The sequence below is a fragment of the Eubalaena glacialis genome, chromosome 4, assembly GCF_028564815.1.
Source record: "Eubalaena glacialis isolate mEubGla1 chromosome 4, mEubGla1.1.hap2.+ XY, whole genome shotgun sequence".
Lineage (NCBI taxonomy): Eukaryota > Metazoa > Chordata > Mammalia > Artiodactyla > Balaenidae > Eubalaena > Eubalaena glacialis.
In genome coordinates this window covers 115,005,993-115,032,961 of record NC_083719.1, presented here as the reverse complement: position 1 = coordinate 115,032,961, position 26,969 = coordinate 115,005,993, and the positions used below count along the sequence as shown (strand labels likewise).

Below are 26,969 nucleotides of genomic sequence, written 5' to 3'. Positions count from 1 at the left end.
CCATTGTATATATGTACCACATCTTCTTGATCCAGTCCTCTGTTGATGGACATTTAGGTTGCTTCCATGCCCTGGCTATTATAAATAGTGCTGCAATGAGCATTGGGGTGCATGTGTCTTTTCGAATTATGGTTTTCTCCGGATATATGCCCAGGAGTGGGATTGCTGGATCATATGGTAGCTCTATTTTTAGTTTTTTTAAGGAACTTACATACTGTTCTCCATAGCAGCTTTACCAATTTACGTTCCCACCAACAGTGTAAGACAGTTCCCTTTTCTCCACACCTTCTCCAGCATTTACTGTTTGTAGATTTTTTGATGATGGCCATTCTGACCAGTGTGAGGTGATACCTCACTGTAGTTTTGGTTAGCATTTCTCTAATGATAAGTGATGTTGAGCATCTTTTCATGTGCTTTTTAGCCATCTGTATGTCTTCTTTGGAGAAATGTCTATTTAGATCTTCCACCCATTTTTTGATTGGGTTGTTTTTTTGACATTGAGCTGCATGAGCTGCTTGTATATTTTGGAGATTAATCCCTTGTCAGTTGCTTTGTTTGCAAATATTTTCTCCCACTCTGTGGGTTGTCTTTACATTTTGTTTATGGCTTCCTTTGCTGTGCAAAAGCTTTTAAGTTTCATTAGGTCCCATTTGTTTATTTTTGTTTTTGTTTTCATTACTCTAGGAGGTGGATCAAAAAGGATCTTGCTGTGATTTATGTCAAAGAGTGTCCTGCCTATATGTCCCTCTAAGAGTTTTATAGTATCCAAACTTACATTTAGGTCTTTAATCCATTTTGAATTTATTTTTGTGTGGTGTTCTAATTTCATTCTTTTACATGTAGCTGTCCAGTTTTCCCAGCAGCACTTATTTAAGAGAATGTCTTTTTTCCATTGTATATTCTTGCCTCCTTTGTCATAGATTAGGTGACCATGGGTGCTTGGGTTTATCTCTGGGCTTTCTATCCTGCTCCATTGATCTATATTTCTGTTTTGTGCCAGTACCATACTGTTTTGATTACTGCAGCTTTGTAGTATAGTCTGAAGTAAGGGAGCCTGATTCCTCCAGCTCCTTAACATGAGACTCTGCACTGCAAATCACCAAAGATAAATAGAATGTTTGCCAAATGAATTTCTCCATGAAACTCTTTTCTGGGAACATCCATGCACTCCAAACTCTGGGAAGTGCTGCTCTGGTCTCCAGCAATCTTTTCAGAGCCTCAATGGACTGTTTTTATCTTAGGCCTAAAAAACTTTTTAAAAATCACAAAATAATGGATATTTGCTGATTGTAAACAATTAGACAACATCAACAGGCAAAAGACAGAAACTCAATAGAGAAACCTCCCACATAACAGACCCATTTTTAGTCTTTTATTGTATATTTTCCCATCTCTGACTGTCTCTGTCTCTCTGACTCACTACACGACTCACTACACTACCATTTTGTGTTACAAAAGTGGGATCAGTCCATAAATACCTTAGTATTCTGCTTTTTTTTCACTTAATATATTGTAAACATTTTGTATGTCATAATATCCTTCTTTTCATACTTTTTAATGGCTTCTCAGTTTTCTAGCATATTTGTGAACCATAGTTTAATCCCTGTTATTGGACATTTGTTTCTAGGTTGTGTGTGTGTGTGTTGTAACCACTGTAATTGTTGGTAAGCATACAACTAAATCTTTGTAGCCATCTGTGCTTGCTTAAGTCTCATATAAAATCTGCTAAAGGGTCATAATTTTCAGTGTGCGTTCTTCATCCTGAGCCAGAACCCTAATTAGAACCGACTCTTGGGCCATCCATACCATGTCTCTAATGATTAGATTGACTCTTTTGTGGCCTCCTGCCTGAGGGTACAGGATCAGAGTCAGACAGCCTTGGTGCAGACCCTGACCCTGCTGCTTAACACGTCACTGACTTTGTGGTGTTTATGTAACTTCTTCAAGCCTCAGTCTCTACAGCTATAAAATGGTAATGATAATAGTGCCTTCCTCAAAGGGTTCTTGCAGGGATTTACAAGTCTATCACTTGGAATGGGGATGGGGTGTGTGTATTTGGGAGCATGTTGTCAGGGGTGGGGGGAGAGGATGGGAGGGGGAGCACTGGGTACCAGAGACCAGCATGACTTCCGCAAGCTCAAGATGCTCCTTCCCCCACTCTTCCTCCTTTTCCGGCAGTGGGGACCTCTTTTCAAATGGTAAGAATGCAGCACACAGTGGGACAGACATGGCTGTGGCTGTGACCTGAATGTGACTGCTGGCTCTACCCTTTATTAGCTTGACTTGAGACATGCAATGTAACTTCCTTCTGGTTCACAGCTTGGGAAATGGATATTAATGAAACTCCCCACCTCATAGAGAGTTGGGGTGATGATTCAGTGAGGTCATGTTTGTGTGTATAGCACTTGTCATATCATAAGCACTCAGTGGCAGCCAGAAAAGAAGTCACTTAACCTCCCTAACCTATTTCTATCAGTAAGAGAGAAGTAATAGTAACGATTTTGATGAGTTATCACCAGGATTAAATGAAGGCAAGGTGCTCTTATGGTTCTCAGCAATAGTAGGTATTTAATATATGGCAGCTCTTGGAACATAGTATCACTACTGGTGTTAGTATTGATGAAAGCAACGCAGCCAAGCTGCCCTGGTGACTTTGTCTCTTACAGTCAATGGTGGGCTGTTCGGGCCCTGCAAGTTAGTGGGTCCCTTGGAGGCAGTGCCTGCGGACACGTGCAGCACCTTCACTTTGGTCTGCAGGCTGGAAACCCTCAAGTTCAGGCACTCTAACCTGCCCTGTCCAGGAGTTCTGAAATCCGCAGTGCTGGCTTGTAAGGTTGCCCTGCGTGGAGTGATAACGTTAAGTTTTCAGTGCAATTAATTACTGATGAGATACTAGAAGGGACTTAGGCAATAGGTCTTAGTGGAGAATAGAAAAGATAATCGGTTTGAGGGATGCTTTAACTCTTGCAATTCTTTTTGAGCTAAAGGTACACCTAGAATTCTCTCTGTAGGCTCAAGGAGAAAAACATATGCTGGGAAATTGTGTGAAACGTTGAGGAGTCACAGTGGAACTGAGTTTGAAATGCACGACCTCATCATACCATGAATTCAATCTCAAAGCACGCCATGGGCTATAATTCTTCTGAAGTCCTTAGAGACACCTTAACGCCACTTCAAATTAGACCTGTTCAAATTCTGCTTATGCCCACCCCCTGCTCCACAGTGTAAATCATTATTTTCCATTTGTATCTGAGTTCAACTATTCTTACAAACCAATAATTCTGTTCCTTTCAGAATGGCTCTATTGCACTAAAGCTTCCTTGGAAGGTACCTTTGTTTTCTTCAATGCTCTGAAGTGTGAAGTCTACATAATTTGCTAAATGTATCATGTTTACATATGCATAAGCCAGTTACCTCCAAATCACCATTTCCTGCACTATTGGCTGAATGCTTAAAGAAAATGAAGCTTAATTTTCCGTAAGCGGTGTTCCATGTTTTCCAAATAAGCTCACGGAGACACAGATAAACTAAATTACTTAGTGGTAACTATCCAGACAGGAATGAGAAGCCAGTGCTGAAACAAGCCAAGTGTGTGGAGTCCTTCTCGCATCCTTCCATCACAATATGCAAATAAATAGGACAGTGCGATCCCAGGGACCCCTGGATGCTGCCAGGCCGGCTGAGGTGTTAGCAGGGTGGGTTAGTGCCAATCTGTAAGCCCGTGAGCCAGACTTCAGCCTATGGAACCCTGAGCTCAGAGTTGCCAGGCTTTCTGGTAATTTCTTTCCTTGGATAGGGGGAATCAGTATGATATCTGCGATAGAAGAATAAGCCCTCCCTTCCCATAAGCGAGTCGGCGTGGGTGGAGTAAAGAGCACGGACTAGAATCATTTGGTCCTGGGTTCAAATGCCAGCTTTGGCCTTTACATGTGTGTTGCAGGGAGACGAGGTGAGAATGGGCAAGGCCCCAACCTGTCTAGACCTTGGTATTCTCAAATGCGAAGTGGAGGTCATAGGATCACCCTTCCAGGACTTCCTGAGGCTTCACTAAGACAGTGTGTGTCTTTGTATATAGTTAGTGTCATAGAGTCGGGCACCCATGTATCCCTCCCGCCTCTTCCCCCACCCAAGTCCAGTCATCTTCTGGCTGGAAGTTATTTGTCTTGGTGGTAGTTATAACTCTCTCCCTCATCCTCAAATGCACATACCGGCACTTTCTTATTTGACCTCCTCACCGTGTTTATTCCTGGTACTTTTATGGTAATGGGAACAGTGTTTTCACTTAGCTCAGAATATTCAGATTACTTCCCTTGTGCCTTCTGCATATATGCCTACCTTTGACCAGACACTCTGCTGGGAACTGCGGGTGAGTACAAATGTGACTGTTGCAGAATCCTTGCTGCATTGGCTCAGAGTCCAGGAGGGATGACAGGTTGTGACACAGCACATAAAAGTGGAATTCTTTTAGTATAGGGCTCTGGGGACACCCCATGAAGGGGCGGTCGAACCTTCCTGGGTGGGTAGAGAGAGGATTCCACAGATGAACATATATTGGAACTGAGCCTTGGTTCTCCAGCAAAGAACTTTCTGGGAGAAAGGTCTTTGTCATTAAAATTCCACAGATACAGTGAATGGAAAACGTTGTCCTTTTACAAATAAGGAGAGGGGAGACTGAGCACCAGGCAAGGGCCATGTCCTAATCATCTCTGCATCCCCCCGCGTGTCTGACTCAGGGATGCTGAAATTGAATTTAGACCTGCCCAAGGTCACAAGGCAGGATGGAGGACAGCACACAGATCGTGTTGATTAAAAAAATCTGTGTTTAGGGATTATTTTTCCCCTTTGGGTTAAAAAGACAACTTGGTTGATACTAAGTTGATCTTAGTATCAACTATTCTAGGTTGATTTTCCCTGGCTAATGCTGTGCCTTTTCAATATGTAGATTCAGTTCTTCTTTTATTTTAGGAATGGTCTAATGAATTGCATTTTAAACATATGTCCTGTTCCATTGTTTTCTTTTGTGTCTTCACAGGCTCCAGCTATGCACCTGTAGTATGTCCTTTGCCTCCTCTCTATAGCTGTCTTTTGCTCTCTAATCCTTTGTAATCCCTTATTTCCTTTCCATGTTGTTCACTCTTCTCATTTCCGGCATCCTTCTCTCTTAGTGAGTTTCCCACAGTGTCCTCCCTTGTGCTTCTTCCAATTTGGCTTCATTTTTATGATGATTTGGGTTTTTCTTTCTCCTTCTCTCCTGGGACCTAAATGCTCACATGCCATCTCCTCTGTGGTCTCTTCATCTCTTCTCTGAGTTCTTGTATACTGTTTTATTGTCTTTCTTCATAAAAGTGATTGTTTTAATTCATGGTGTCATACTCGGTACACATTTTCACCTTTTCCATTTTTCTGCTGAGTGTTCTGTGGTAAGTTTTGTTTTGCTGCTCTTTTCCATAATTTTCATACATACATATGGAAACTACATACGTATATATAAAATATCAACATGACAGCATCTTTTAAAAAATATTGGAATAAGTTAGACTTTAATGGCCTACCTATTCAAAAGGGAGTCCTATGGATGAAAGCGGGGGGGAACCCTTCTATTTTTGTAGTCTTCACAATCCAAAAGCACTCTGCTTCAGTGTCACCAGCGACAGATGGCTTCCTGCTAAAATGGCTCCTCTGTGCTTCTTTCTGTTTCTATGAAACAGATCAGCCTCAAGAGGGTTTCTCTCATCAGCTGTCTCCGCTGCTCTTGCACTTTGCAGTGCCTCTTGCCAACAGGAAGAACAATGCTGTGAGCATTTTCTGAGACCTGCTGCCCCTAGGCCACTACACTCTTTTCCTGCTTTCTTATTGGTTTTCTTCTACCTGTATAGCTTCTGCTTGATCTGTGCCCTGTCCTTTCTTCAGATCCCTTAGTTTTTGCTGAACAGGAAATGCTTATCTATCACTTCAGGAGGAGTCCTTCACTTATCAGAAACATATTTTTAATATTTTTTTACTGGCCTGTCAGGACATTATACTTCCATCTGGGCGGCTTCTGCAATATCGTTCAAAGCTAGGGATTATATCTCTTTTCTAGTTTTACTGAAAATGGAATTTATGGTATTTTTTCTGTTTACATTGTTGATTATATATGATATTTAGGAGGGGAACAGGGAAATTGCTAGCTGTGTCATGCTGCCTTGTTAGATACTAGATGTCTAAACAGGCAATTGTGATCAAATATAGAAGTGTTTCTAAAAATAGAAATAATAATAGCTACTATTTCATCCTTGTGCCAGTCACAAGGTCCTCTGTGAGTCCAGAGGAGGTCCCTTGAGGCTTGGATACCATCATCTTATCATGTCAAGTCACTATACCCATTTGTGCCCTAAGTAAGTCTTCCAGGGTGAGGTGGAGACAAATTTAGAGTGAGTTGCATAGCCTGAAGAGTGAAAAGAATAGTGAGTCAGACACTGAACCTGGCAAGACTTGGAATAGCTTAAGACACCCTTTATGGCTTCAGAAGGCAGCTCTTCCTTAGACATTGCCTTATTTATCCTGGTCCTCTATTAGTTTGTCCACTAGAAGCATGAGAGTGAAGATGCCAGGATGCGTCTGCTCCAGGCATCTCCAGGATCATTCTGTCCTGGCCTCAGTTCCAATTGGGAGTTTTCAGTTCCAGCTCCCACCTCTACCCTCTTAGCCTAGACTCCAACTCCAGTACCCCTGGAGGTACTGCTTGACCTTTGTCACAGGAAGAGGGTGGTGCTACCAATCTTCCAATCAGCCCCTATACCCATGTCACCATCCACTCTAGACCAGGAAGGGGAGGAGTTCTGGGGAAGGACTAAGAGGAGCTTGTGGTTTTCTGTATTTGGGTAAATCTACTCCCGGTCCCCACCTAATCTGATGTCCCCCTCTCACCCACAAATTAAAGAGGCCATCTCAGGTTCCATACACGTCCCAGGCCATTCACATCAGATCTCCGTCCCAAGCTTGGCAGTCATGGTCTTCTGCCAATCCTTTGTGGCTTCCTGTCCCATTAAATAACAAAGTTTATGCCATGTTTAAGGGTAAAAACATACACGCATGTATTGGTTCTTTAGGTATTATAAAACACGGAAACTTAAATTATGTTTAAAAATGCCCAGATTTGGATGTTGAATTTGAACAGATTACACTGGACACAAATTGCCAGTTAGGAATGGAGAGTCTTCTTTCTTTTTAAATTTTTTTTTTATAAGCAGATATTCATTTTTAATTATTATTTATTCATTTATTTATTTTTGGCTGTGTTGGGTCTTCGTTTCTGTGCGAGGGCTTTCTCCAGTTGCGGCAAGCGGGGGCCACTCTTCATCGCGGTGCGCGGGCCTCTCACTATCGTGGCCTCTCGTTGCAGAGCACAGGCTCCAGACGCATAGGCTCAGTAGTTGTGGCTCACGGGCCCAGTTGCTCCGCAGCATGTAGGATCTTCCCAGACCAGGGCTCGAACCCGTGTCCCCTGCATCGGCAGGCAGATTCTCAACCACTGCGCCACCAGGGAAGCCCCAGAGATTCTTCTTATATGTACCTTAAAAATATGTTTTCTGTTATTAAAACCTCTTGCAGATACAGGCTAGTATCAGTCCTGGAATAGTAAGTGTTACCTGGTCAGAAAATGGTCCTTGGAATGCATATAAGCATTTATATAATGTGTAAAATAATGGAATATCTTTGAGCAGATACACAGAAGATTTTATATATACACACACATTTATATGTTTGATTTTTATATATGTTTATGATTTAGAATTAGAGTGAATTATGCTAAAGTTGGTGTGTTTAATTCGAGCAGAGCTAATTTAAATATAAATCAGCTGTAAAAATCAAACAGTCACTTCATTTCAACTGGCTTCCTCATTATTTCTAAGACCTGCCTGGAATGTCTTCTCCTTTTCAAAGTCCTCCCCGCACATGAGCCTCAGCTGAGGTCCCGCCTCCTCTTAGAAGTCTTCCCTGACTGTCATCAGCCATTTGAGCTCATACATTAACAACCACAAAGTGACTTGCAGACACTGAGTCTGCCTCTCTGCGATGGGATGACCCAGGCAGGGACCGACCCTCCCCATCCCTGCCCCTTTCCCAGGGCTCTGCCCACTCCCAGTGCTCTCAGAAGTCCAGGTGGAGGCTGCATCCCACACCTTGTCCTGAAGCATCTGCCATTGCTGATTTTAGGTGAGAACAGATGTCGTTTTTTCCAGCTTAGTCTTTATTAGTTGAGGACCTAGGAAATCTGGTTGGCTATGAAATCCTTCAGTAAAACTGCTGTTTTCTGCAGTACTGCTCATCTAGTCTAGGTTTCCCATGTAGGGAAATGCCTACCCACTGCCTGGGAAACACAATTAAAGCCAGAGTTGGCATTTTTAACCAATATTTTGCATATTCAACATTTTGTTTTGCCCCAGAGTGTGGAAAATCTGCGGATCTTATCAGAAGCTTTAAAAGCTTATTTCATTGAGCTAACCTCCCTGCTCCAGATTATTCAGGGGGAAAAATAAGTGCCACTCCACTAATGCACATTTACAAATGTTGTGCAAGTTCTAAATGTATTTCTTTTTCCAGATGAAGGATTATCATTAGAATCAAGAGAACCATTAAAGTCTCCTCAAATCTGGTTACTAAGAATAGTCTTAAGGGGTTTAATAGGGAAATCTGTCTTTTCTTGGAGGTTGTACCATTAATTAGTTTAACTCATCTTCCTCCCAGTTTAATGTCAGTATCTTAAGCTCTTTCAAAGGTTGCTTTCTAAAAAGGACTTTATTAGTGAGCTCCTGAATGATGGGGCCCTAATTCCTTTGCTCATGCCTGTCTTTACACAAAACGATGCACTCTCTAAGGGTGAGAGAACACGCATATATATTGATGTTTTAGGCACTGAAAAGTAAAAACTGGAATTACATATAATAATGCAATTTAATTTGAGCAGGCACAACCTGGCTCAAATCTCTGTTAGATGATCTCCAATTAGAAGTGGGGATTCACCTTGTATGTGCTTTAAAAATCCCGTCAGGAAGCCCTGATTGTGTTTTCTGCCACTAAAACTGCTATGGCTGGGAGCGTATCTCTTAGCCTCCCAAGGGTAAATGCTACCAGCCCTTGACGTTCCTCAGAAGAGGAGATGGTGGTGGCTGCCTGCTGGTTTCTGAAAGCTTCATCTTCACAGTAAATCCCTACCACAACCCCATGAGGTTGAGACTGTTAATGTCACCATTTTACAGATGAAAAACCCGACGCTTGGAGAAGAGCAGTGACTTATGTGAAAAACAACCACTTGTACACTGGGAGCTGGTGTTCAAACCCAGGGCTGTCAGACCCAGAAGCTTGAACTCTTTTTTAATTTTTTAAAAAATTTGATTGAAGTGGAGTTGATTTACAGTGTTGTGCTAATTTCTTCTGTACAGCAAAGTGACTCAGTTATACATATATATTCTTTTTCATATTATTTTCCATTATGGAAAATATCACAGGATATTGACTATAGTTCCCTGTGCTCTACAATAGGACCTTATTGTTTATCCATCCTACATATAATAGTTTGCCTCTGCTAATCCCAAACTCCCAATCCTTCCCTCCCATACCCCCCTCTCCCCCTTGGCAACCACAAGTGTTTTCTCTGTATCTGTTGAATCTGCTTTTGTTTTGTAGATATGTTGATTTGTGTTGTATTTTAGATTCCACACATAAGTGATACCATATGGTATTTGTCTGTCTTTCTGACTTCACAGTATTGATAATCTCTAGGTTCATCCATGTTGCTGCAAATGGCATTATTTCATCCCTTTTGATGGCCAAGTAATGTTCCATTGTGTGTGTGTGTGTGTGTGTGTGTGTGTGTGTGTACATACATTTTCTTTATCCATTCACCTGCTGATGGACATTTAGGTTGTTTCCATGTCTTGGCTATTGTAAATAGTGCTGCTATGAACATAGGGATGCATGTATCTTTTCGAATTATAGTTTTGCCTGGGTATATGCCCAGGAGTGGAATTGCTGAATCATATAGTAATTTTGTTTTTAGTTTTTTAAGGAACCTCCATACTGTTCTCCATAGTGGCTGCACCAATTTACATTCCCACCAACAGTGTAAGAGGGTTCCTTTTTCTCCGCACCCTCTCCAGCATTTGTTATTTGTAGACTTTTTAATGATGGCCATTCTGACCGGCGTGAGGTGGTACCTCATTGTAGTTTTGATTTGCATTTCTCTAATAATTAGCGATGTTGAACATCTTTTCATGTGCCTATTGGCCATCTGTATGTAGAAGCTTGAACTCTTAATGCAGTGCCAAACCCCTGTTTGTATTCAGGGCAGGGAGTGGGGTTCTGACCCCTGTAGTCAAGTGCGTGGTCTTTAACTTGTGGAAGAGGGTCTCCCTTGCTTATGGGGCCGGAGTAGAGGCGCAGGTGCAGGCACCAGGCGTCGTGGTGTGTGAGCAGATCAAGTGAATGTCAAATCAGGAGAACTGGGTTTGAATGTCCGTTTTACTGTTGACTGTCTGTAGGACCTTGGCAATGTTGCCTAACCTCTGAGAAGCATCAGGGGAGTACCGTATCTTACTAGCTGGCTTCAGGGGTTGTTTCATGTGAAAATACCACACGCATGATCTGGATTCCCATACTTTTCCACTTGGTGGATCCACAAACATAAATAATCTCAGAGCCGCTGGTTACCGAGTGCTGAACACCTAAGTCTGTTCTAGTCCAGTCCTCCCATAATGCTGCGAGCTTGTTCTGTCATCACCTCCATTCTGCAGATGAGGAAACTGATGATTGGAAAAGTCACCTGTCCAGTCTCAGCTAGGATGACAGAGCTGGCTTCAGAGCTCAGCTCTGTCTTTCTCCAGAGCCTAGTTACTCTTTCCTGCCTCCCTGGGATTCTTTTAAAGCAGTATGACTGGTTATTGCTCCTAAAAACCATGCTAAGCAGAATCAACCAACCCTCACCTCTTTGAGTTCCAGCTGATTAGCGCCCACGTTCCCAAGGTAGCTGTAGCCTTGCTCCTCCTCCCTGTCTTTCAAGCTCCCGTGGAGTGTAGCACCCCCTGCTCAGCGTTCCTGCACACTCCCCCCACCAGCACTGGGGCGCTTGCTGCGTGCTAGATGTTCAGTGGCACGAGGGACCCAGTTCCTCTTGGGAAGAGGAGGCTGAAGGCTCCCAGCAGCATGAGGATGCCAGGGTAGAAAGAAGAGGCTGGACGCTAGGCAAGGCGGTTCAGGAAGACTTCCTTGAGTCGATCCAGTCCAGGCTCTGCCCAGCATCTATTTCGGCCCTGAAGAAGGCTCAGCTGGACCTTTTACAGAAGATGCTAATTGCAAACACTCTGAGTGCATCGATCCGCTGCTGCTCTGATTATCTAATTATGCACAACAGCACCTAGAAGGGCTGAAGGAGATTAGTTTGAAAGGACCAGCACCAGGTCTCCATTTCTGAGAGGCCTCCCGGCCTGCTCCAGAGAAAACTCCAGTCTGGCCCAACTCTTTAATTACCTTCAGAGGCACGAAAGTTTAAATTACATTCTTATTGTTTTCATATTAGCTTCTGCCCGAGTCCTGAGCTAAGCATTGGTGAGGCTAGGGTTGGGGAGGGAGGGTCCATGTGACAGGTGGGGTGGTTTTTCTCATTTGGCTCTTTAGTTGCAAGATTTCATGAGTTTCAAGAGTGTACCGGTAATTGGTTCCCTAGCAGAGGCTTACAGATATCCTATAATGCTTGCGTGTCGGATTTGCTGTTTTCAGACATACCCAATTGGGTGTTCAAATGTGGCTTCCGTTAGGATTTGTAATGCACAGACACACTCACGCTTGCTCTCTCTGTTAGATATTAACACTGTAGCTCTAAATGCAGAATGTCTACGGTCTGTCCCCACTTCTATTTTTTACCTCATCTCTTACATATTTTTATACCTCGGATTGTTTCCTTACCTGCCCCTTTTCTAATCCTCTAAGAGGGCTTTGCAGCGTGTCATTCAGCCCCCAAAGTCAGCAATAAGCCGAGATCAGCTTGGAATACCAGTCATCGCCCTTGGGAGCACTTTTCAAAGGAGCACAGGTTTCCCAGCTCCTCTCTCCCCCCTTTCAAAGACTTTACCTCTTTTGAAACGTCCTCACTAGCCCTTGGCTTTGTCTGAAGGAAGACAGAGGAGCCAGGGAAGAAGGGGTGATGGCGGCAGGTAGACGGTCATTCAGTGAAGGAGCAATCCGCTCTCTCCCCCAGCAGTGCTTACCTGGGTTAACTTCTCCATAGGCAAATACTCATAGATCAGAGCGCCCCCCTTCTCTCTCATGACCCCACCAGGGCTGCAGTGACCTTGTCACCGCTTTCTACCCTACGATGTTGCCCACAGTGCATCCTTCTCCCTCCCGTCAGCTGGGCCACTCATGATGCACTCCGGGCTTTGTTTCAACACTGTCTGCATTCAGAGCCCATCGCGCTTAATACCCCTTAAAGCTTCAGGCCTTGTGGAGAGGTGAGAGAGTGCCCAGGTAGAAAGAGTGATTTCTACATTTTCTTTCCAGGGCTATATACCTTCCACAGAGGCTGCATGTGCCTTATGTACACTTGCTTATTGCATTCTGTTCATATTTTCCAAACAGACAGGGAAAGCCCACTGGGAGAGCCCTTACCTGGGCCCTTCTCTGCCCGAGCGCTGTGCTTTCCTTGGGGAGGGAACTGTCTTCCTGCACATTTGGAGTAATGCAGTGGCCCTGTACTTTTCTCTAATGAAGCCCCAGTGGCTGCACAGGTGATACATGCTTCTGGGAGCATAACAGGAAGGCAGCAGGCTGGACGCAGTCCTTCCAAAGAAAGATCCACTGTTCTCACAGCAAAGCTAATGAAGGTGGGAGCCTGCATGCTCCCTCCATCCTCTGATACTCAGCTAGCTTCCTCCCATGCACTCTGCTGGCAGAGCCTCCTTTACCTGTGAGGGCCTGATGTTTCGATTTTTTTCAACCCAGAGCATCATGGACCAAGAATATTAATTGCCTCAGTTAGTACTGGCTACCCACAAGCCCAATCAATCCAAAAAGCTGGTCCAGGACCCAGGGGCAGCTCAGCAAGATAATAGCCGAGATCCAAATCCTGTCTCTGCCACTTGATAGCTGTTTGACTTGGGGATTTTATAACCACTGTGTTCATGTTTTCTTTCAATACATATATTTTGAACAACGATTATGTATCCATCCTTATGGTAAGTGCTGGGAATATCACGTGTGGGGAAATCAGACCAATTCCTCCCATCATGGAGCTTTTCCACCTGGAGGAAGGCAGATATATATTACAACCTGAATCTCTTGGACTTGTATTGACCCACCTACAAAATAAGAAGAGGAGAGAAGTCATTCTTTATATCCCAGGCATCTCCTCAGGCTTTTTTTTAAAAAAGCAGAAGAATAAAATTCTAACATGTTATGCAGACAATTGGGAAATGGGAAGGGGAACATACATTTATCAAGTCCCTGCTGTATGCCAGTAACTGTGAGCTATGTTTTATTGCTAGTGTCTCATCTTACTCCATGCAGTGAGGCTATGAGCTAAGCTTTATTACGCCATTGTGCAGATGGACGGACTGAAGTTTACAAAGGGCAGCAAGAGCACATTTATACCCAGTTAATAAGTATGCGTTGAGAGCATTCTTTTTTATTTATTTGTTTGTTTGTTTATTTATTTTTGCCTGTGTTGGGCCTTTGTTGCTGCGCGCAGGCTTTCTCTAGTTTCGGCGAGCGGGGGCTACTCTTCATTGCGGTGCGCAGGCTTCTCATTGTGGTGGCTTGTCTTTGTGGTGGTGTGCGGGCTTCAGTAGTTGTGGCACATGGGCTCAGTAGTTGCGGCTCACAGGCTCTAGAGCTCAGGCTCAGTAGTTGTGGCACACGGGCTTAGTTGCTCCGCGGCATGTGGGATCTTCCGGGACCAGGGCTCGAACCTGTGTCCCCTGCAGTGGCAGGCAGATTCTTAGCCACTGTGCCACCAGGGAAATCCCATTCTTTATGCCAGGAGCTGAGGGCATAAGGTGCTGGGCCGCAAGGGCTGAGCCAGCCTCGGGGCATGTTTTGTGCTGCTATGATCTAGAAGGGGAGATAGATAGACACTGAGCCAGACGTTACAGGTGTGCTGAGTGCCATCTGAGGAGCAACACTTCGAAAGCATTATAAAAGGGAAAACTCACCTGGTTTGAGGGTTAGAGAAGTTGGAGAGAAAATACCTTTAAAGCAGAGATCTGATGGAGAACAGGCATTAGCAAGACAAAGAGATGTGCTCCAAGGGGAACAGGTGTGTGGAAAGGACAGTAAGGGCAGAGCCTAGAGGCCGAGGAGGAGAGACTAGAGATGGATCACATAGAGGAGTTTGGGTGAGCAACTGGGAGCCTCTGGAGTAGCTAAGTGGGGAAGCAACTTGATCAAATCTGCATTTTAGAAAGATCACTTTGGCTGCTGTTCGGCGAAGGGAACGTGGGAGCAAGACGGGGAGACCGATTAGGAGCCTGTTACCATTGTCTTGGTGGTGGGAGGTCATGGTGGCACCATGGGCTGGCAGTGGGCTAGCAAGAAGCAGGCAACTTTGCGTGGGAGTCCAGGACATCAGGCCCAGGTGTTTGCCCTGAGGCTCTGAGGGCCATTCTCTGACTACGGGAGGAGGCGGGGATTGGGTCAGTGGATCTCCAAGACGCCGCCAACACACCAGCCATGCTGGGCAGACTGAGATCATGGAAGGAAGATGGAGACTAACCTGTAGGAACAGGAAGGCAGATATGGAAAGACTGAGGAAGAGGATGCTGGGCAGAGACGACTGGGGGGATGATAGCAATTAAAACTGAGCTGAAGCCAGGGTTGGGGGTGAGAGGGAAGAGAATGGAGAGTAGGAGGGCAGGGCACTGACTGCGCCCACCACTTGGGAAGGTAAGGTAATGGACAGGGATCCAGTCCCGGCCTCTGTGACCGAGCCAGATTCCTTCCCAAGACAGAAGCATCTTTCCCTCTGACGATCTGATGCTGGTTGCCTGAGGACCTTGCTTCTCTCACCAGGAGAAGTGGAGAGACCGTCAGACACCCATCTAGAAATCACAGGAGTTGCCCACCTCCAGGCAGAGTGTGAGACGGCAGGTGGATGTGGTCTTATGGTTTCCTACACACAGAAATTACTTTTTCCCCAGGAAGGAACCGAGTGTGTGAGAGGTACCCTTCAGGTCCCCTCTTTCTCAAAGCGTTAGTCCTCCTTTCCAACCTTTATCAGGGGCTGTAATAGGCATCTTAAAATGCAAGCGCTTTTCTCCCATTGCCAGCCTGTTATGGCTAGAATACCAAATCTGAGCAAATAGCTCCCTGTGTGCTGTCGTCTTTGATTATTTTTTTTCTCTGGGATATATCTGGCTCCAGGCAGACTGTGCCTGACTTTCTCCTTGTAAGGACCCTTCGGTTGAGGACACTGTGAGTGAACAGGGCCCAGTAATTGAGCGCCTCCTATCTCCGATTCGGCTTTCTGATCTCTCTCTACCCAGGCCAGTGGCATCCTGCTTGAGGACGTCTCCCTGAGCGACAGATTTGCTCCTTCAAGACTCCAGTCCCTGATTCCATCAGCCATCCAAAGCCTGTGTACTTTGGGAAGTCGGTGGGAAATTCAGCCGTCTTCTAAAGATATAGATTAACTGCACATCTGTCAGGGTTTAGTTAAACATGACTGACTAATTTATCCTGCAGTGTGAGATGGGGATTCATTTCCTTTGCAAGTTGACTTGGCAATTTTCTCTGCTCAAAGAACATTTAGAATAGATGGCGTGCATGGCAATCAGGAAGAAATAGATGCTATTAATTTTCCATTTTTCAAATGTGAGATTGACTGTACAGCCCATTCTCCTCGGAAAAACAGACCACATCCTCTCCTGTTTAGAGCTGTGCACTATCTGAAAAGTCAGAAAAGAGGGCCTTCTATTCCCCAGAGGGTCTGAGTTGGGGCTGATAAGCATGTTAGTGGGGGCCTGCGCCCGGGGGCCAGTCCTGGTACCTGGCAGAGCCGTGTGGCGCCGCTATCAGCCACAGTTCCTCCTATTTGTGCATGTGGCTCAGCATGAGATGCGGGTTCCCAGCTTGAGTGAGCTTGTGATCTCCTTCCTCGGCTAATCTCTACAGATGGGAGGGAAGGACTGGAGGCACAGGCTTGCGTGTCAGGATATCATGATGGACCTCCAAAAGCTGGAAATCCCAAAGGGATAGCTAACTTCATCCTGCTCTCGCCATACAACGTTCTGCCGTGCTGGAAATAATAGTCTGTATCTGCGCTCTCCCAGATGGAGGCATTCACTAGCCGCGTGTGATACTGAGCACTTGGAATGGGGTGGGTGCAACTGAGGAACTAAATGTTGACTTTTATTTCATTTTAGTTAATTTAAATGAAAACAGCCACTAATGGCTCATGGTAACTGTGTTGGATAGCACAGGTATCTGTGTTCACCTGTTTCCTGTGTGGCCAAAGCCAGTTGTGTTTAGGTATATTTGTCTTACTGGTTTTCTGAATGCTGTTCTATTTGCTCCAAACCTACCGATAAGTTGTCAATTTAAAAATAAAAACAATCGTAGAGGTAATAAAAATCATAGCTGGCACATGCCGAGTAATTACTATATACCATGTGCTTTGCTAAGCCCTCTCACACACCTCATCTAATTTATAGTCACATAATGATACCCTGAGTTTACGGGTGATGAAACGGAGGTGCTGAGGGGTTAAGTGGCTGGCTTGAGTCACCCAGCCAGTGGTCCAGCTTGGGATTCACAGCAGGCAGTGAGACCCCAGAGCCCTTATATACCCTCCTGCCTCTCCAGACAGTCCTCAGTGCCATTGCCTGCCTGGTGTTTTAAGATACAGTCGTGTCCTGGTTGTTGAACGCCAGGTATTGTCTTGAGGACGTTAGCAACCTGGGTATAAACAATGGCCACACACTCCATGCTTTACAGAGTTTAGCTCTGGCTCCTGGCTGGAAGGAAGGAAGCAGCTATACACGAGCGCACTGAGGTTGCACAGACCCAGTCTGGGTCTGCTCACCACCTCCCCTCAGACGGAGGGCAAGGGAGTCCTTTCCTGCCTGAGGGCTGGGGGGTTTGGCTCTTGTTCTCCATCAAGGACCAAGCCTCAGGCTCAGGAAAGATGGGCTTTCCTGAAAGCAGACATGAACTATAAAAATGAGGAGAGGCTCTGCATAGTATTGTCTTCTGGAGGGGATTCATCCCTTTGTAGCTCAGATGGGGGCTGGTCGCCTCAGTTGAGTGAGAGCCTGCACTTAGTGAAGGCTGGATGGGAGTTTGAGTGAGACCCTCTGCTCATTCGTCACTACCCCCGTGCCTTCCGCTGGGGTCTCTCCGCACTGATAGGTTCTAGCCTTAATCTACATCTTGTCAGCACCGTGAGACATTCAGAACCTGGCTCTGCATTGTAATGTGGCTTGCTTGGCTTCACAGCCTGACTCCTGCAGCTTTAGAATTTGGGAAAACTGACAGTTGTGGGGTTCACTTCTTATTTACTGAGGCTTTACCTCCTCAGGTCTCTAATTCCTGTCCCTCCAGATGCGAACAACCGCTAAATGCATTGCTGGTTTTTCTGCCTCTTGGGAGTGGCGCACTGCCTGGACCCTTTGTCAGAATTCTCAGCACCCAGAATTAGGGTAAAATCAGGCAGCTAGGGAAAGTCAGCTCCCTCCTCTGCACCACTGTCCCTCCTTTGGGGATTTCTCTCCTCCAGTCTTAGCTCTCTATGAGACTGTCAAATAGCCTGCACCCACCTACCCATCCACCCATCTGGATTTTCTTCTTGTTCTCAGGAGTATTCGTTGGCCTTGCTCTGTCATACCCTAAAAGATGAGCCGGATAGCTAAAGATGGGCTGCATATAGAAAGGACTCTTGCAGGGACAAGGCATCCATCTGTCCATAGGGGAAAGTCAAGTCAGTCTGTTCAAAGGCCGGCAACATAAGCCACATCCACAAACCCAAACATGGACTAAAGCAAAATTGAGAGTCGCTCTTACTGGGGTCTTTTGGTGTCCCAGGCAGCCTTTCCCTAAGAGCATTAGCTATTCCAAAATGTTAATCTCTTGGCATGAGTTCAGTGGAAAACATCTTCTCTGGCAACTGCAATAGCAAGTTTGATCGGGTTAGCAAAAGGGACCCGTGACGGTCTTTGGAGGCTGGTGCATGATCGCGAGGCCATCCCAGCTTGCTTTCAGAGTGCCAAGGCGGTCCAAGTTCAGTTGTGCATGCTGCTGCTTGCCATGGGCGTCTCGGCTCTCACTTTGTCATACTCTTTACCTGTGAGAGCAGCATCTTTGGGGCATTTTCACAGTGGCGTAAGGAGCTATATCCTGGTTGGAGAGGGAGGTCTGTTAGGAGCATCCCACGTTGAGAGTAGAGAGCTCGAAAGAGGAGAAGGAAGGCCCACGGACTCACTGTTTCTTCCATCTGCTTTTCTCTAGCCTGCACGGACAAGGAGTTGAGGAACCTCGCTTCCCGGCTCAAAGACTGGTTTGGAGCCCTTCATGAGGATGCAAACAGGGTCGTCAAGCCCACCAGCTCCGACACAGCCCAAGGCAGTAAGACCGCTTTACTCTCGCTAATTTATTTCATTTTAAACACCACATTCCCTCCTCAGTTATTGGATGTTGTTGATTGACCACCCCGAGATGCTGTTGTTAAAAGAAACACTAAGTTAAATGTATACACTGACTTGAAATATGCCCCGGTTTCAGAAATATTAAAATATGGAGGAGAGGGAAATGCCCTAGAATCAAGAAAATACTACAACAACTTATGTTTTTTAAAGTCTGCTTGCAAAATTATCATGTGTTTAGTACAGCCCTTTTGGAAAATACATTTAAGTATATGTAAAGATACCAAAACAACAAACTACTGTGTATAAAACAGATAAGCAACAATATACTATATAACATAGGGAATTACAGCCATTATCTTGTAATAACCTGCAAAAATACTGCATCACTATGCTGTACACCTGAAACTAACACAATATTGTACATCAACCCTACTTCAATTTAAAAATGTATAGAAACACACCATTTTAACAACTGTAAGCACGTCGTGGCATGGCATATACTTCAAATGTTTCCTTGCCACGTAGAAAAAAATATTTATGTCTGTGTGTGTATGTATATACACACACACACTCTACAGACTGTCTTATGGCCTTCTTTTATCATCCAGCAATACACTATGACTTTCTAGGCTGTCGAGTAGTATTCTGCCTTGTAATCACTATATAGAATCTCAATGTATAGATACAACATAATTTATGTAATTAGACCTTTATTTGGGAGGTTTGAAGTTGTTCCTAATGTTCAGCTATTATAAAGCAACACGGTAGCAAACATCTTTGATAACTTAGCTTTATGGACGTTAATCAGATTGCATTTTGTTTTCCATAGATAAACTCCCAGACAAGTGTTCCCTCCGCCATCACTGAACTGGCAGAGACCATACCCAGAGCCTCTCCATAAGCTGGAGAGAAAACTCAGAGTAGGTCTGCCTGTTTGTACCTTGACGGAGCCTCTCACTGCCTTTAATGCAAAGGCCATTAGGGGAGAGCTCGGGCACACTGTGGCCGATTGGCACAGAACGGCTTACTCACTCAACAATACAGTTGTTGAGATGCGTGGAGCTTTGCCACAGCCTTTTCTGTGTAGAGATTTTTATATTGATTTGTCAAAATATAAAAACACACGTTATTTAAAGCAGAGAGTATTTCACCCCATCCCTGATGCCACACTTGTGTGGACAGGATTTCTGAATGTAATGCTCCTGGATTGAACTAAGTAGGTAAGAAGTGATACTGGCAATTGGTGGGACCGAGAGTTTAACCAGCATCTGGTCCTCAGCCCAAATTAGAATGATCTTCTTAATTTCGGGTTTATCCTTTGCTGTTCATAGCCATCTAGAGATACTAGTAGAGAATGTTGATCCTAGTGGACAATTCTTTCACCAGTTTGGATCTTTTTTACCTTAAGGGAAAGGTAGATTCTGGGAAGCAAATGCTAAGTGTCCAAAGAGTGGGTCCTGGGGTTGTATCTGTGGGAAGGGGGATGTAAGAGTCTTTCTTTCCGTCCCCACCAAAGGTTTCCTTGGGAGTTTGTGGACAGTTAATTCACAGATAGTCTCTAGAAGCTTTCCCCAGGGATCTTCCAGGAGCCACTGAGTCCCTGGGCTTTCTGAACAAAAACCACGGAACCCTAGAAGTGCCATGAGCTCGGGGCCAGCCAGAAGGGCTGCTCTGTTCCCCTGGATATCAGATGCAGGTGCCTCTTTTCTAGAGCCTTCCAAATAGGTGTGGGTGGGCTTGACCTTAGCCTACTGCCCAGCCAGCTTGGCACTTCTTTTCGGTGGTCAGTCAGTCAGCAGTATTAAAATTTCCCTTTCCTGTGTATTAAAATGGTAATAATATCCTACAACATTGATGCATATTACATAAAATATTCTGTACAAAAGTGTGAAGCCATTTAGTGTCAGAGTCAATTATCTTCCTTTATTCAGTCGCCCCTGAGGACATCATCATCACAGAGATTGTTCAGTCATGACCTTCAGTCAAAGAAGAGGCCAGATGATGTTCCATAGTCTCTCTTCTTGAAAAATCAGGATCTTTTCTAAGATGTGCTTTAAGATATCAAAAGGTATAAATTTAAAAATGGAAAGATTTTTTTATGTTGGAACGGGTAAGTAAACTTTGCAGTAGCTAGAAAACTTCTCTCACCAGGTTCTTCTGTTTAGCACCTCCTGTGTGCCTGTACTGGCTGAGGCTACTGAAGGGAACAAGAGAGTCTTTGCCCTCAAGGAGCTTCGGGTCGGGTCTAATTTACAGGCACTGACAATGAGGGGAAGCACAGGCTTCTGTGAGAGCTCAGGGGAGGAGGTGCAACACTTAGGCTACTGGCTTCTGGACAGCGAAGACCCTGTTGTAAAGATGCTACTTGAAAGGGTGGGCACGCTTTGCTCTGTCTTACATCCTGCTGACTAAGCAGGGGTCCCTGGTGAGCCACATAGAGCCTGATAAGCAGGCTGTAGGTTAGAACCCTAGAGGGTCAATCGATCCCCTCAGGAGCCTCAGTGACAGTCACTGCAACAGCCCTTGCTTTGCTCATCCCTAAACTTGGCGCCCAAGCCAACTGGATGTCCTCAGGGTAGGAGGCTCCTGTGTCATGCGAAGCAGAGGCAGCCCTGGGAGAGGAGGGACTGAGAATGTAGACTCAGGGTCGGGCCACCTGGGCTTGAACTCCAGCCCCACAATTGTATGACCTTGAGCTTCTTTTCTGTAATCCATAGGGAGGATAAAGCATCATCTCTTAGGGCTGTTATAAGGATTCAGTGAGATAATTAAGTATGAAATGCTGAGAAGAGTGCCTTCAGTAACACAAAAGAAGTGAACTCTTTTCATCATTTTCTGGGGAAAATAAAACCAGCCCTAGAAATCCAGATTGTGGAATAATTTAACATTGCCTGGTGCTTTGATTCCAAAAGAAAGACGAGTTTTACATGTGGGGCATGCCTTCTCTGGGGTTTGTCTACAGTACACTCAGTATCCCGAGTGTTAAGCCAAGTGTTATCATTCGAGTGCATACAGTGTCCACTGTAGAAACAAATAATTCTTTAAGAAAACCCACCCTCCTCCCCGCACCCCGGGAAATAAAAAAGAAATAATTTTCTGAGTCATACATGATTCCATGTCATGTATCTCTTGAGGGGATTGCAGAAAAGAAAAATGGGGACCAGAGAAGCAGGTACCCTGGCTTGTTTTCCCATTAATGAACAGTCCTTTGGGATATAATCAGTGCTTCTGGATTGTGCCACAGAGTTTCATCTCACTGCCATCCTTTTACGATAGTTGTTTTGTTTTGGTTTTTCAAGTAGTTTTTTTTCCTCAATATAAAAGCATAGTTTGCAGTATTATCCTTTAGTTCTCTTACTCACCATGTTTGTACTCTTCCTTTCAGGCATCCCCTGTTTTAAGCAAGTCTGGTAAATGAAAACCCCTATTTACATCACAGATAAATTAGCATTGGGGATTTATTCCCTTTAGAACGTATTCTCCTCAAATGCTGACTTCTGTTTTAGCAGATTTTAGATTGTTTCATTTAAAAACCAACCAACCACCACCACATGTTCTGGTAGAAGGCTGCTGAGACTGTACCCGTGGAGGGGGAAAGCATCAGGGGAGCAGGTGGAGAGAGCGGGCTTGGTGGCAGCTGAGACATGTCCTTCCCTCTACAGGGTTTGACACCAGCATCCTTCCCATCTGCAAGGACTCCCTGGGCTGGATGTTCAACAAGTTGGACATGAACTATGACCTCCTGCTTGACCACTCAGAGATCAATGCCATCTACCTGGATAAGTACGAGCCCTGTATCAAGCCTCTCTTCAATTCTTGTGACTCCTTCAAGGATGGCAAGCTCTCTAACAATGAGTGGTGCTACTGCTTCCAGAAGCCTGGAGGTAGGGCAGGAGGGAGGTGGGGCCCAGAGGGCAGGGCCGTCATGCTGTGCAGGGAAGGGCCCCCTATCACGTACTGGGGAGATAGGGATCAGCAAGCAGAAAGACACAGCTAGAGAATAAAGCAAACGCTCTTTTCTCCTTATTGACCTCCACTTTCAGCATGGTAGGGAAAACCCAGGAGCATAATTAAGGAGTGTGTTATTCCACTCCTCCTTTTAGGAAAATCTTTTAACTGTTGTGCCTCAGCTTTTCCATCTGTAAGATGGGCGTAGAAACCTTTGCTACATAATTCCCAAAGTCAGTGTAAGATCCTTAATGTCTTTGTTTTTTGTACATTTTCTTCAGATTAGGTTCTTATGTGTTCGTTTGTTTTTAGTAGGAACTCTCTCTATACTAAGACATTAGAATTGGTCTCATCATATGTATTGCAAATAGTTTTTTTCCCCAAATTTGACTATGTGTGTTTTTGCTAGGGTGAAATTTAAAATTTTAAGATAGTCAAATTTCTCCATCTTTTATTTTGGGGCTTCTTAGAAGCCATAAGGCTTACGTTAAGCTTAGAAAGGCATTTCCCACTGTGAGATAGTAAAGCAATTCTCTTTTGTTTTCTTTAGTACCTTTGTGGGGTTTTGTTTGTTTATTGAAATCTTTTATCACTTTAGATTTTTGTGTGTGTGCAGTCAAGTAGGGTCCCAGCCCCGATCCCTTGAGATGGTTGTCCACTTGCCCATTTGACATTTATTGACTAACCCATCTTTCTCCCACTAGTTTGAAATGCTTCCTCTATCATATATAAAACTCCTATATGCTCTATGTATATCTGTCTATTCCTGGGTGCTCTATCCTACTAACTGACATGTTTTATTATTTAGTGGACCACTCTCTCCTACCATTAATCTTTTTTCAGAATATTGTTATATGTCCTATATGTTTGAACTCTTTGACTTTTATAATCAGTTCATTCAATTAAAAAAAAACTTACTGGTATTTTTTTTAGAATCAGGCAAAATTAGATTAATCTAGAGAGAGTTGATAGCTATATAATATTGAACCCTTTTATCCTAGAACAGGGTTCGTCTGTTAACCAGCAAGCTACAAGTTTTGTTTTCACAGATGTTTGTTATACTTCCCTTGTGTTTATTATTGTTGCCAGTATAGACAAAATCCATTTTTTCCCATTATATTTCCTCACTGGTGATTGCTTCAATAGTAAATTTGTTCCCAGCCACCATACTAAATGCTCACTTTATTTATGATAGTTATTGGGGTTGGTTTCCTTGAATTTTTCAGGTGTGCAGTCATATTATCTGCAAATAGTGATAATTTTTTCTCTTTTCAATTTTTATACCTCATTTCTTTCTAATCACATCAGCTAGTTCTTCCAAATCGATGTTAAATAATAGCCATGCTTTTTACTTCAATAGGAATGCTTGTGGTGGTTCAGCATTAAGCTTAATGATAGCTTTGGGCTTGAGTTCATACAAATTCATGTGGCTTTAGCTCCAGGGTCCAGGTTGAGGCTGAGTGAAGCGAAATCTCATTGCTAATACTTCACCTGGAGGTGTAATGCCAGGGCCCCGAGAGGGAAGTAACTGCCTTAACCACGAGACATAGCTGAGCCCCTGGCCACATGCGATGTCTCCAGATAGGCTGCCCTTTCAGCAACTGTGGGAGGGAGCCAGGACCCACCTATGGAAAAGAATGGCATCTAGGAGGAGTTGAGCAGAATAATTTGTTGTCGTTCTTTGTTTCTTATTTTGTGTACTTCTCCCATTTTCTTGTTAGTTCCTTTATTTTTTTGATAAAGTTCCTACCACCTCCCTTCCTGACCCAGAACCAACTTTGGGAGTTCTATTTACCCTCACCTTTCTTTATTATTTCCTATATTTTTAATGTATGTATTTGAGGGAAAAATTTTTCTCCAAAGCACTCCTTTAGCTATAGGCCATAGGTATTCATAGCTTATATTTTTATTATGGTTAATTTGTAGATATTCTACATTTAAGGATCTGGGTACCTCTTTGGCCCAATAAAGCTTTTAAAGAGCACTTTTAAACTCTTTGTGTTGACTGGTTTTGAGATCATTCTTTATTGCCAAGTTTTAGAAGTTTTTTTCAGAAGTTCTCATGGGAATTAGTCTTTGAATGTTTGTTTGAAAATACATAAATTTCCTTTATACAGAAGCAAAGATGCTAAGTATAAACTTCCTGGAATCATAGTTTGCTTTCTTGATACCTTAACATTATTCTCCTAGCCCTGGATGTAGTTACTGAAAGAGTGAACCCATACGAATTTTTCTCCCTTTTGGTGGTGATGTAACCATTTTGCCTGGAAGCCAAAAGGATTCTTTACCTTTCACGGATATGAACTTCCTTGGACATGTTTTAGTTTTGCTCAGGCTATATCAATCACTTTTTCCTGAGACATGCTATGCTCTTTTGAGCTCTAGAATTAAAACTTTTTGTCCCACGTGTTTAGTCTCTTCTCATCAGTCACATGGACGTTTCACATCAGTTTTGTTGCTTCAGATATAGCCTTCCTTTCTTTAACAGCTTAATTTTCCTCTTTTTATGTCATTTATATCCTTGAGCTTTTGTATCTGTGCATTAAAATACTTGTAGACGGTCTTTTTTCATTAGAATCTTTGGTAAATATTTTCTTCTCCACAGCATACATTTTCTGTTACAAATTTTTCATCTGAAGTTTTTTCTTGTTCGTTCCTCTCTTTTTCTTGCAGCATTTTGAGTAGGTCTCAGTCTTGATTCATTTTTTACTTATCTTTCAATAAGTAGAGTTTTTAAAATTACTATAGGACAGTTTGAGAAAGGGGCCTGACAATTAGAAACTCTCTCTTCCTAGTAAACTGGGAGAGTGTTTATCAGTGAATGTTCATTATTTGCTATAGATGCTACTTTTAATCATCAAAGATGGAGTTTGGTCTCTTTTTTGTTGGTTTCAGGTGGTATCTTTCTCCTGTACTCTGAAATCATCTTAAACCCAGAAGTCAAAAACATGTATTTGATAGTTTCTCTCAAGGAATAAGCAGCAAGACCAGGTGGCATTGTGAAATCCGAAGGGTAACAGATGTCAATAGGCACTCAGGTACCTTCTGCAGACCCCACACTTGTACTTACAGAGGTAGGGTAAGTGCCCTGAGAATCCAAATGTCATGGTCTTTGCTGGAGAACCATGAGCAAATAGCAGAGCCACAGCATCTGCAAAGGCCGGTCATAGTAAAATTAAGATTAGTGAGGTCGCCTTTCTTTTTGCTTGGAGTGGAAGTCAAAAGGGTACCCCACACTTTCATATGCCCTACTTTAGCCATGTGGCTCCCACTGTATCAGCCCTTCACTTGAGAATGGACAGTTTTGAGCTCGTCTGTAATAACACATGTTTGTTTTCTCACTGAAGACTTGGAGGCTGAGAGAGAGAAAGAGACAGGCCCAGAGTTAAGGTGTCACCCTTCTGTCCCTCTAGATCTCTTCTGTATCTTCATAGTTGTCCCTTGAGGCCTGTGCTTTACTTTCCTGGGGTAGTGAGCCCATGAGGTCGGAAGTAGCCATTCTAATCGTCTTTCTATCCTGCAGTAAGACCTGGGGTAGATTAAGTATTTGTCCCAGTCTGTGGATTCAACACACGTACCCACTAGTAACCTATCATCCTGGTTCTCAGCTCATAGAAGTCTTGGCTGATAAGAGACATTTTTTCCTTTATATAAGGAAGTAAATAATGAAATCACTGATGAGACACTTGTTATTTGCTTGAATGGGTGGTGGGAAGAAAGATTCCTATACAGTGCAAGTAGCCCCCAAATACTATTTTAAGTACCTAGTGGTATAAAATGTTGTTTTTTTAAAATGAGTGCCACTAATGGCCTGAATTTGTTTTGCTGCATAGTAACAGCAGGTGGAGTAATTCCACTCCCAGGTGTGTCATTGTCTACATTTCATGTCAAGAGTGAAGCCAATCATTAGCAATCATATCCCTTACCATCTGGAAACTGACTTTCATAAATTATTTTTAGGTCTCCCTTGCCAGAATGAAATGAACAGAATTCAGAAGTTGAGCAAGGGGAAAAGCCTGTTGGGTAAGTACCATTTCTTGCCACTCATTTAAACAACTAATTAAACCATCCGTGTCTCTTGTAATATTGAGCACAGCCCTGGTTATTCAATTAGGGACCAGTGTTTGTTTTGTGAAAGAAATGCCTCATATTACCCGAGACAGGGCTCTTCCAGGAAGCTGGTGATACGTGGTGGTCCACAGCACATACTCTGAGGATCAGTTAGCTGGCTGAGAAATGCTGCATGCTCCATCAGCGGGAGGAGACGTCAAAGGTCAGCCCATGACCAGTGGGCAGGTCACCAGGCTGAAATCGAGCTAACCCCTCCCTGATCTTGGCTTTTCCTTCTTTCAAGTATGGCCATTAAACGGAACCCTCAAGTGTTCCTTCCAAGTTAAAATGATAAGCTCT

At 43.9% G+C, this 26,969-nt stretch overlaps 1 protein-coding gene across 2 annotated transcripts in view; it reads left to right on the top strand.

The window, feature by feature from the left end:
* Positions 1 to 26,969, top strand: part of SPOCK1 (SPARC (osteonectin), cwcv and kazal like domains proteoglycan 1) — a 542,718-nt gene that overhangs the window by 503,222 nt on the left and 12,527 nt on the right. Inside the window, exons 7-9 of one of the 2 annotated variants that reach the window (XM_061189623.1) lie at positions 18,475 to 18,591; positions 22,274 to 22,495; positions 26,520 to 26,582. In XM_061189623.1, coding sequence (XP_061045606.1) covers positions 18,475 to 18,591; positions 22,274 to 22,495; positions 26,520 to 26,582 — 402 coding nt within the window. The remainder of the gene's footprint in view (positions 1 to 18,474; positions 18,592 to 22,273; positions 22,496 to 26,519; positions 26,583 to 26,969) is intronic. The other variant, XM_061189624.1, reaches the window with a different exon arrangement.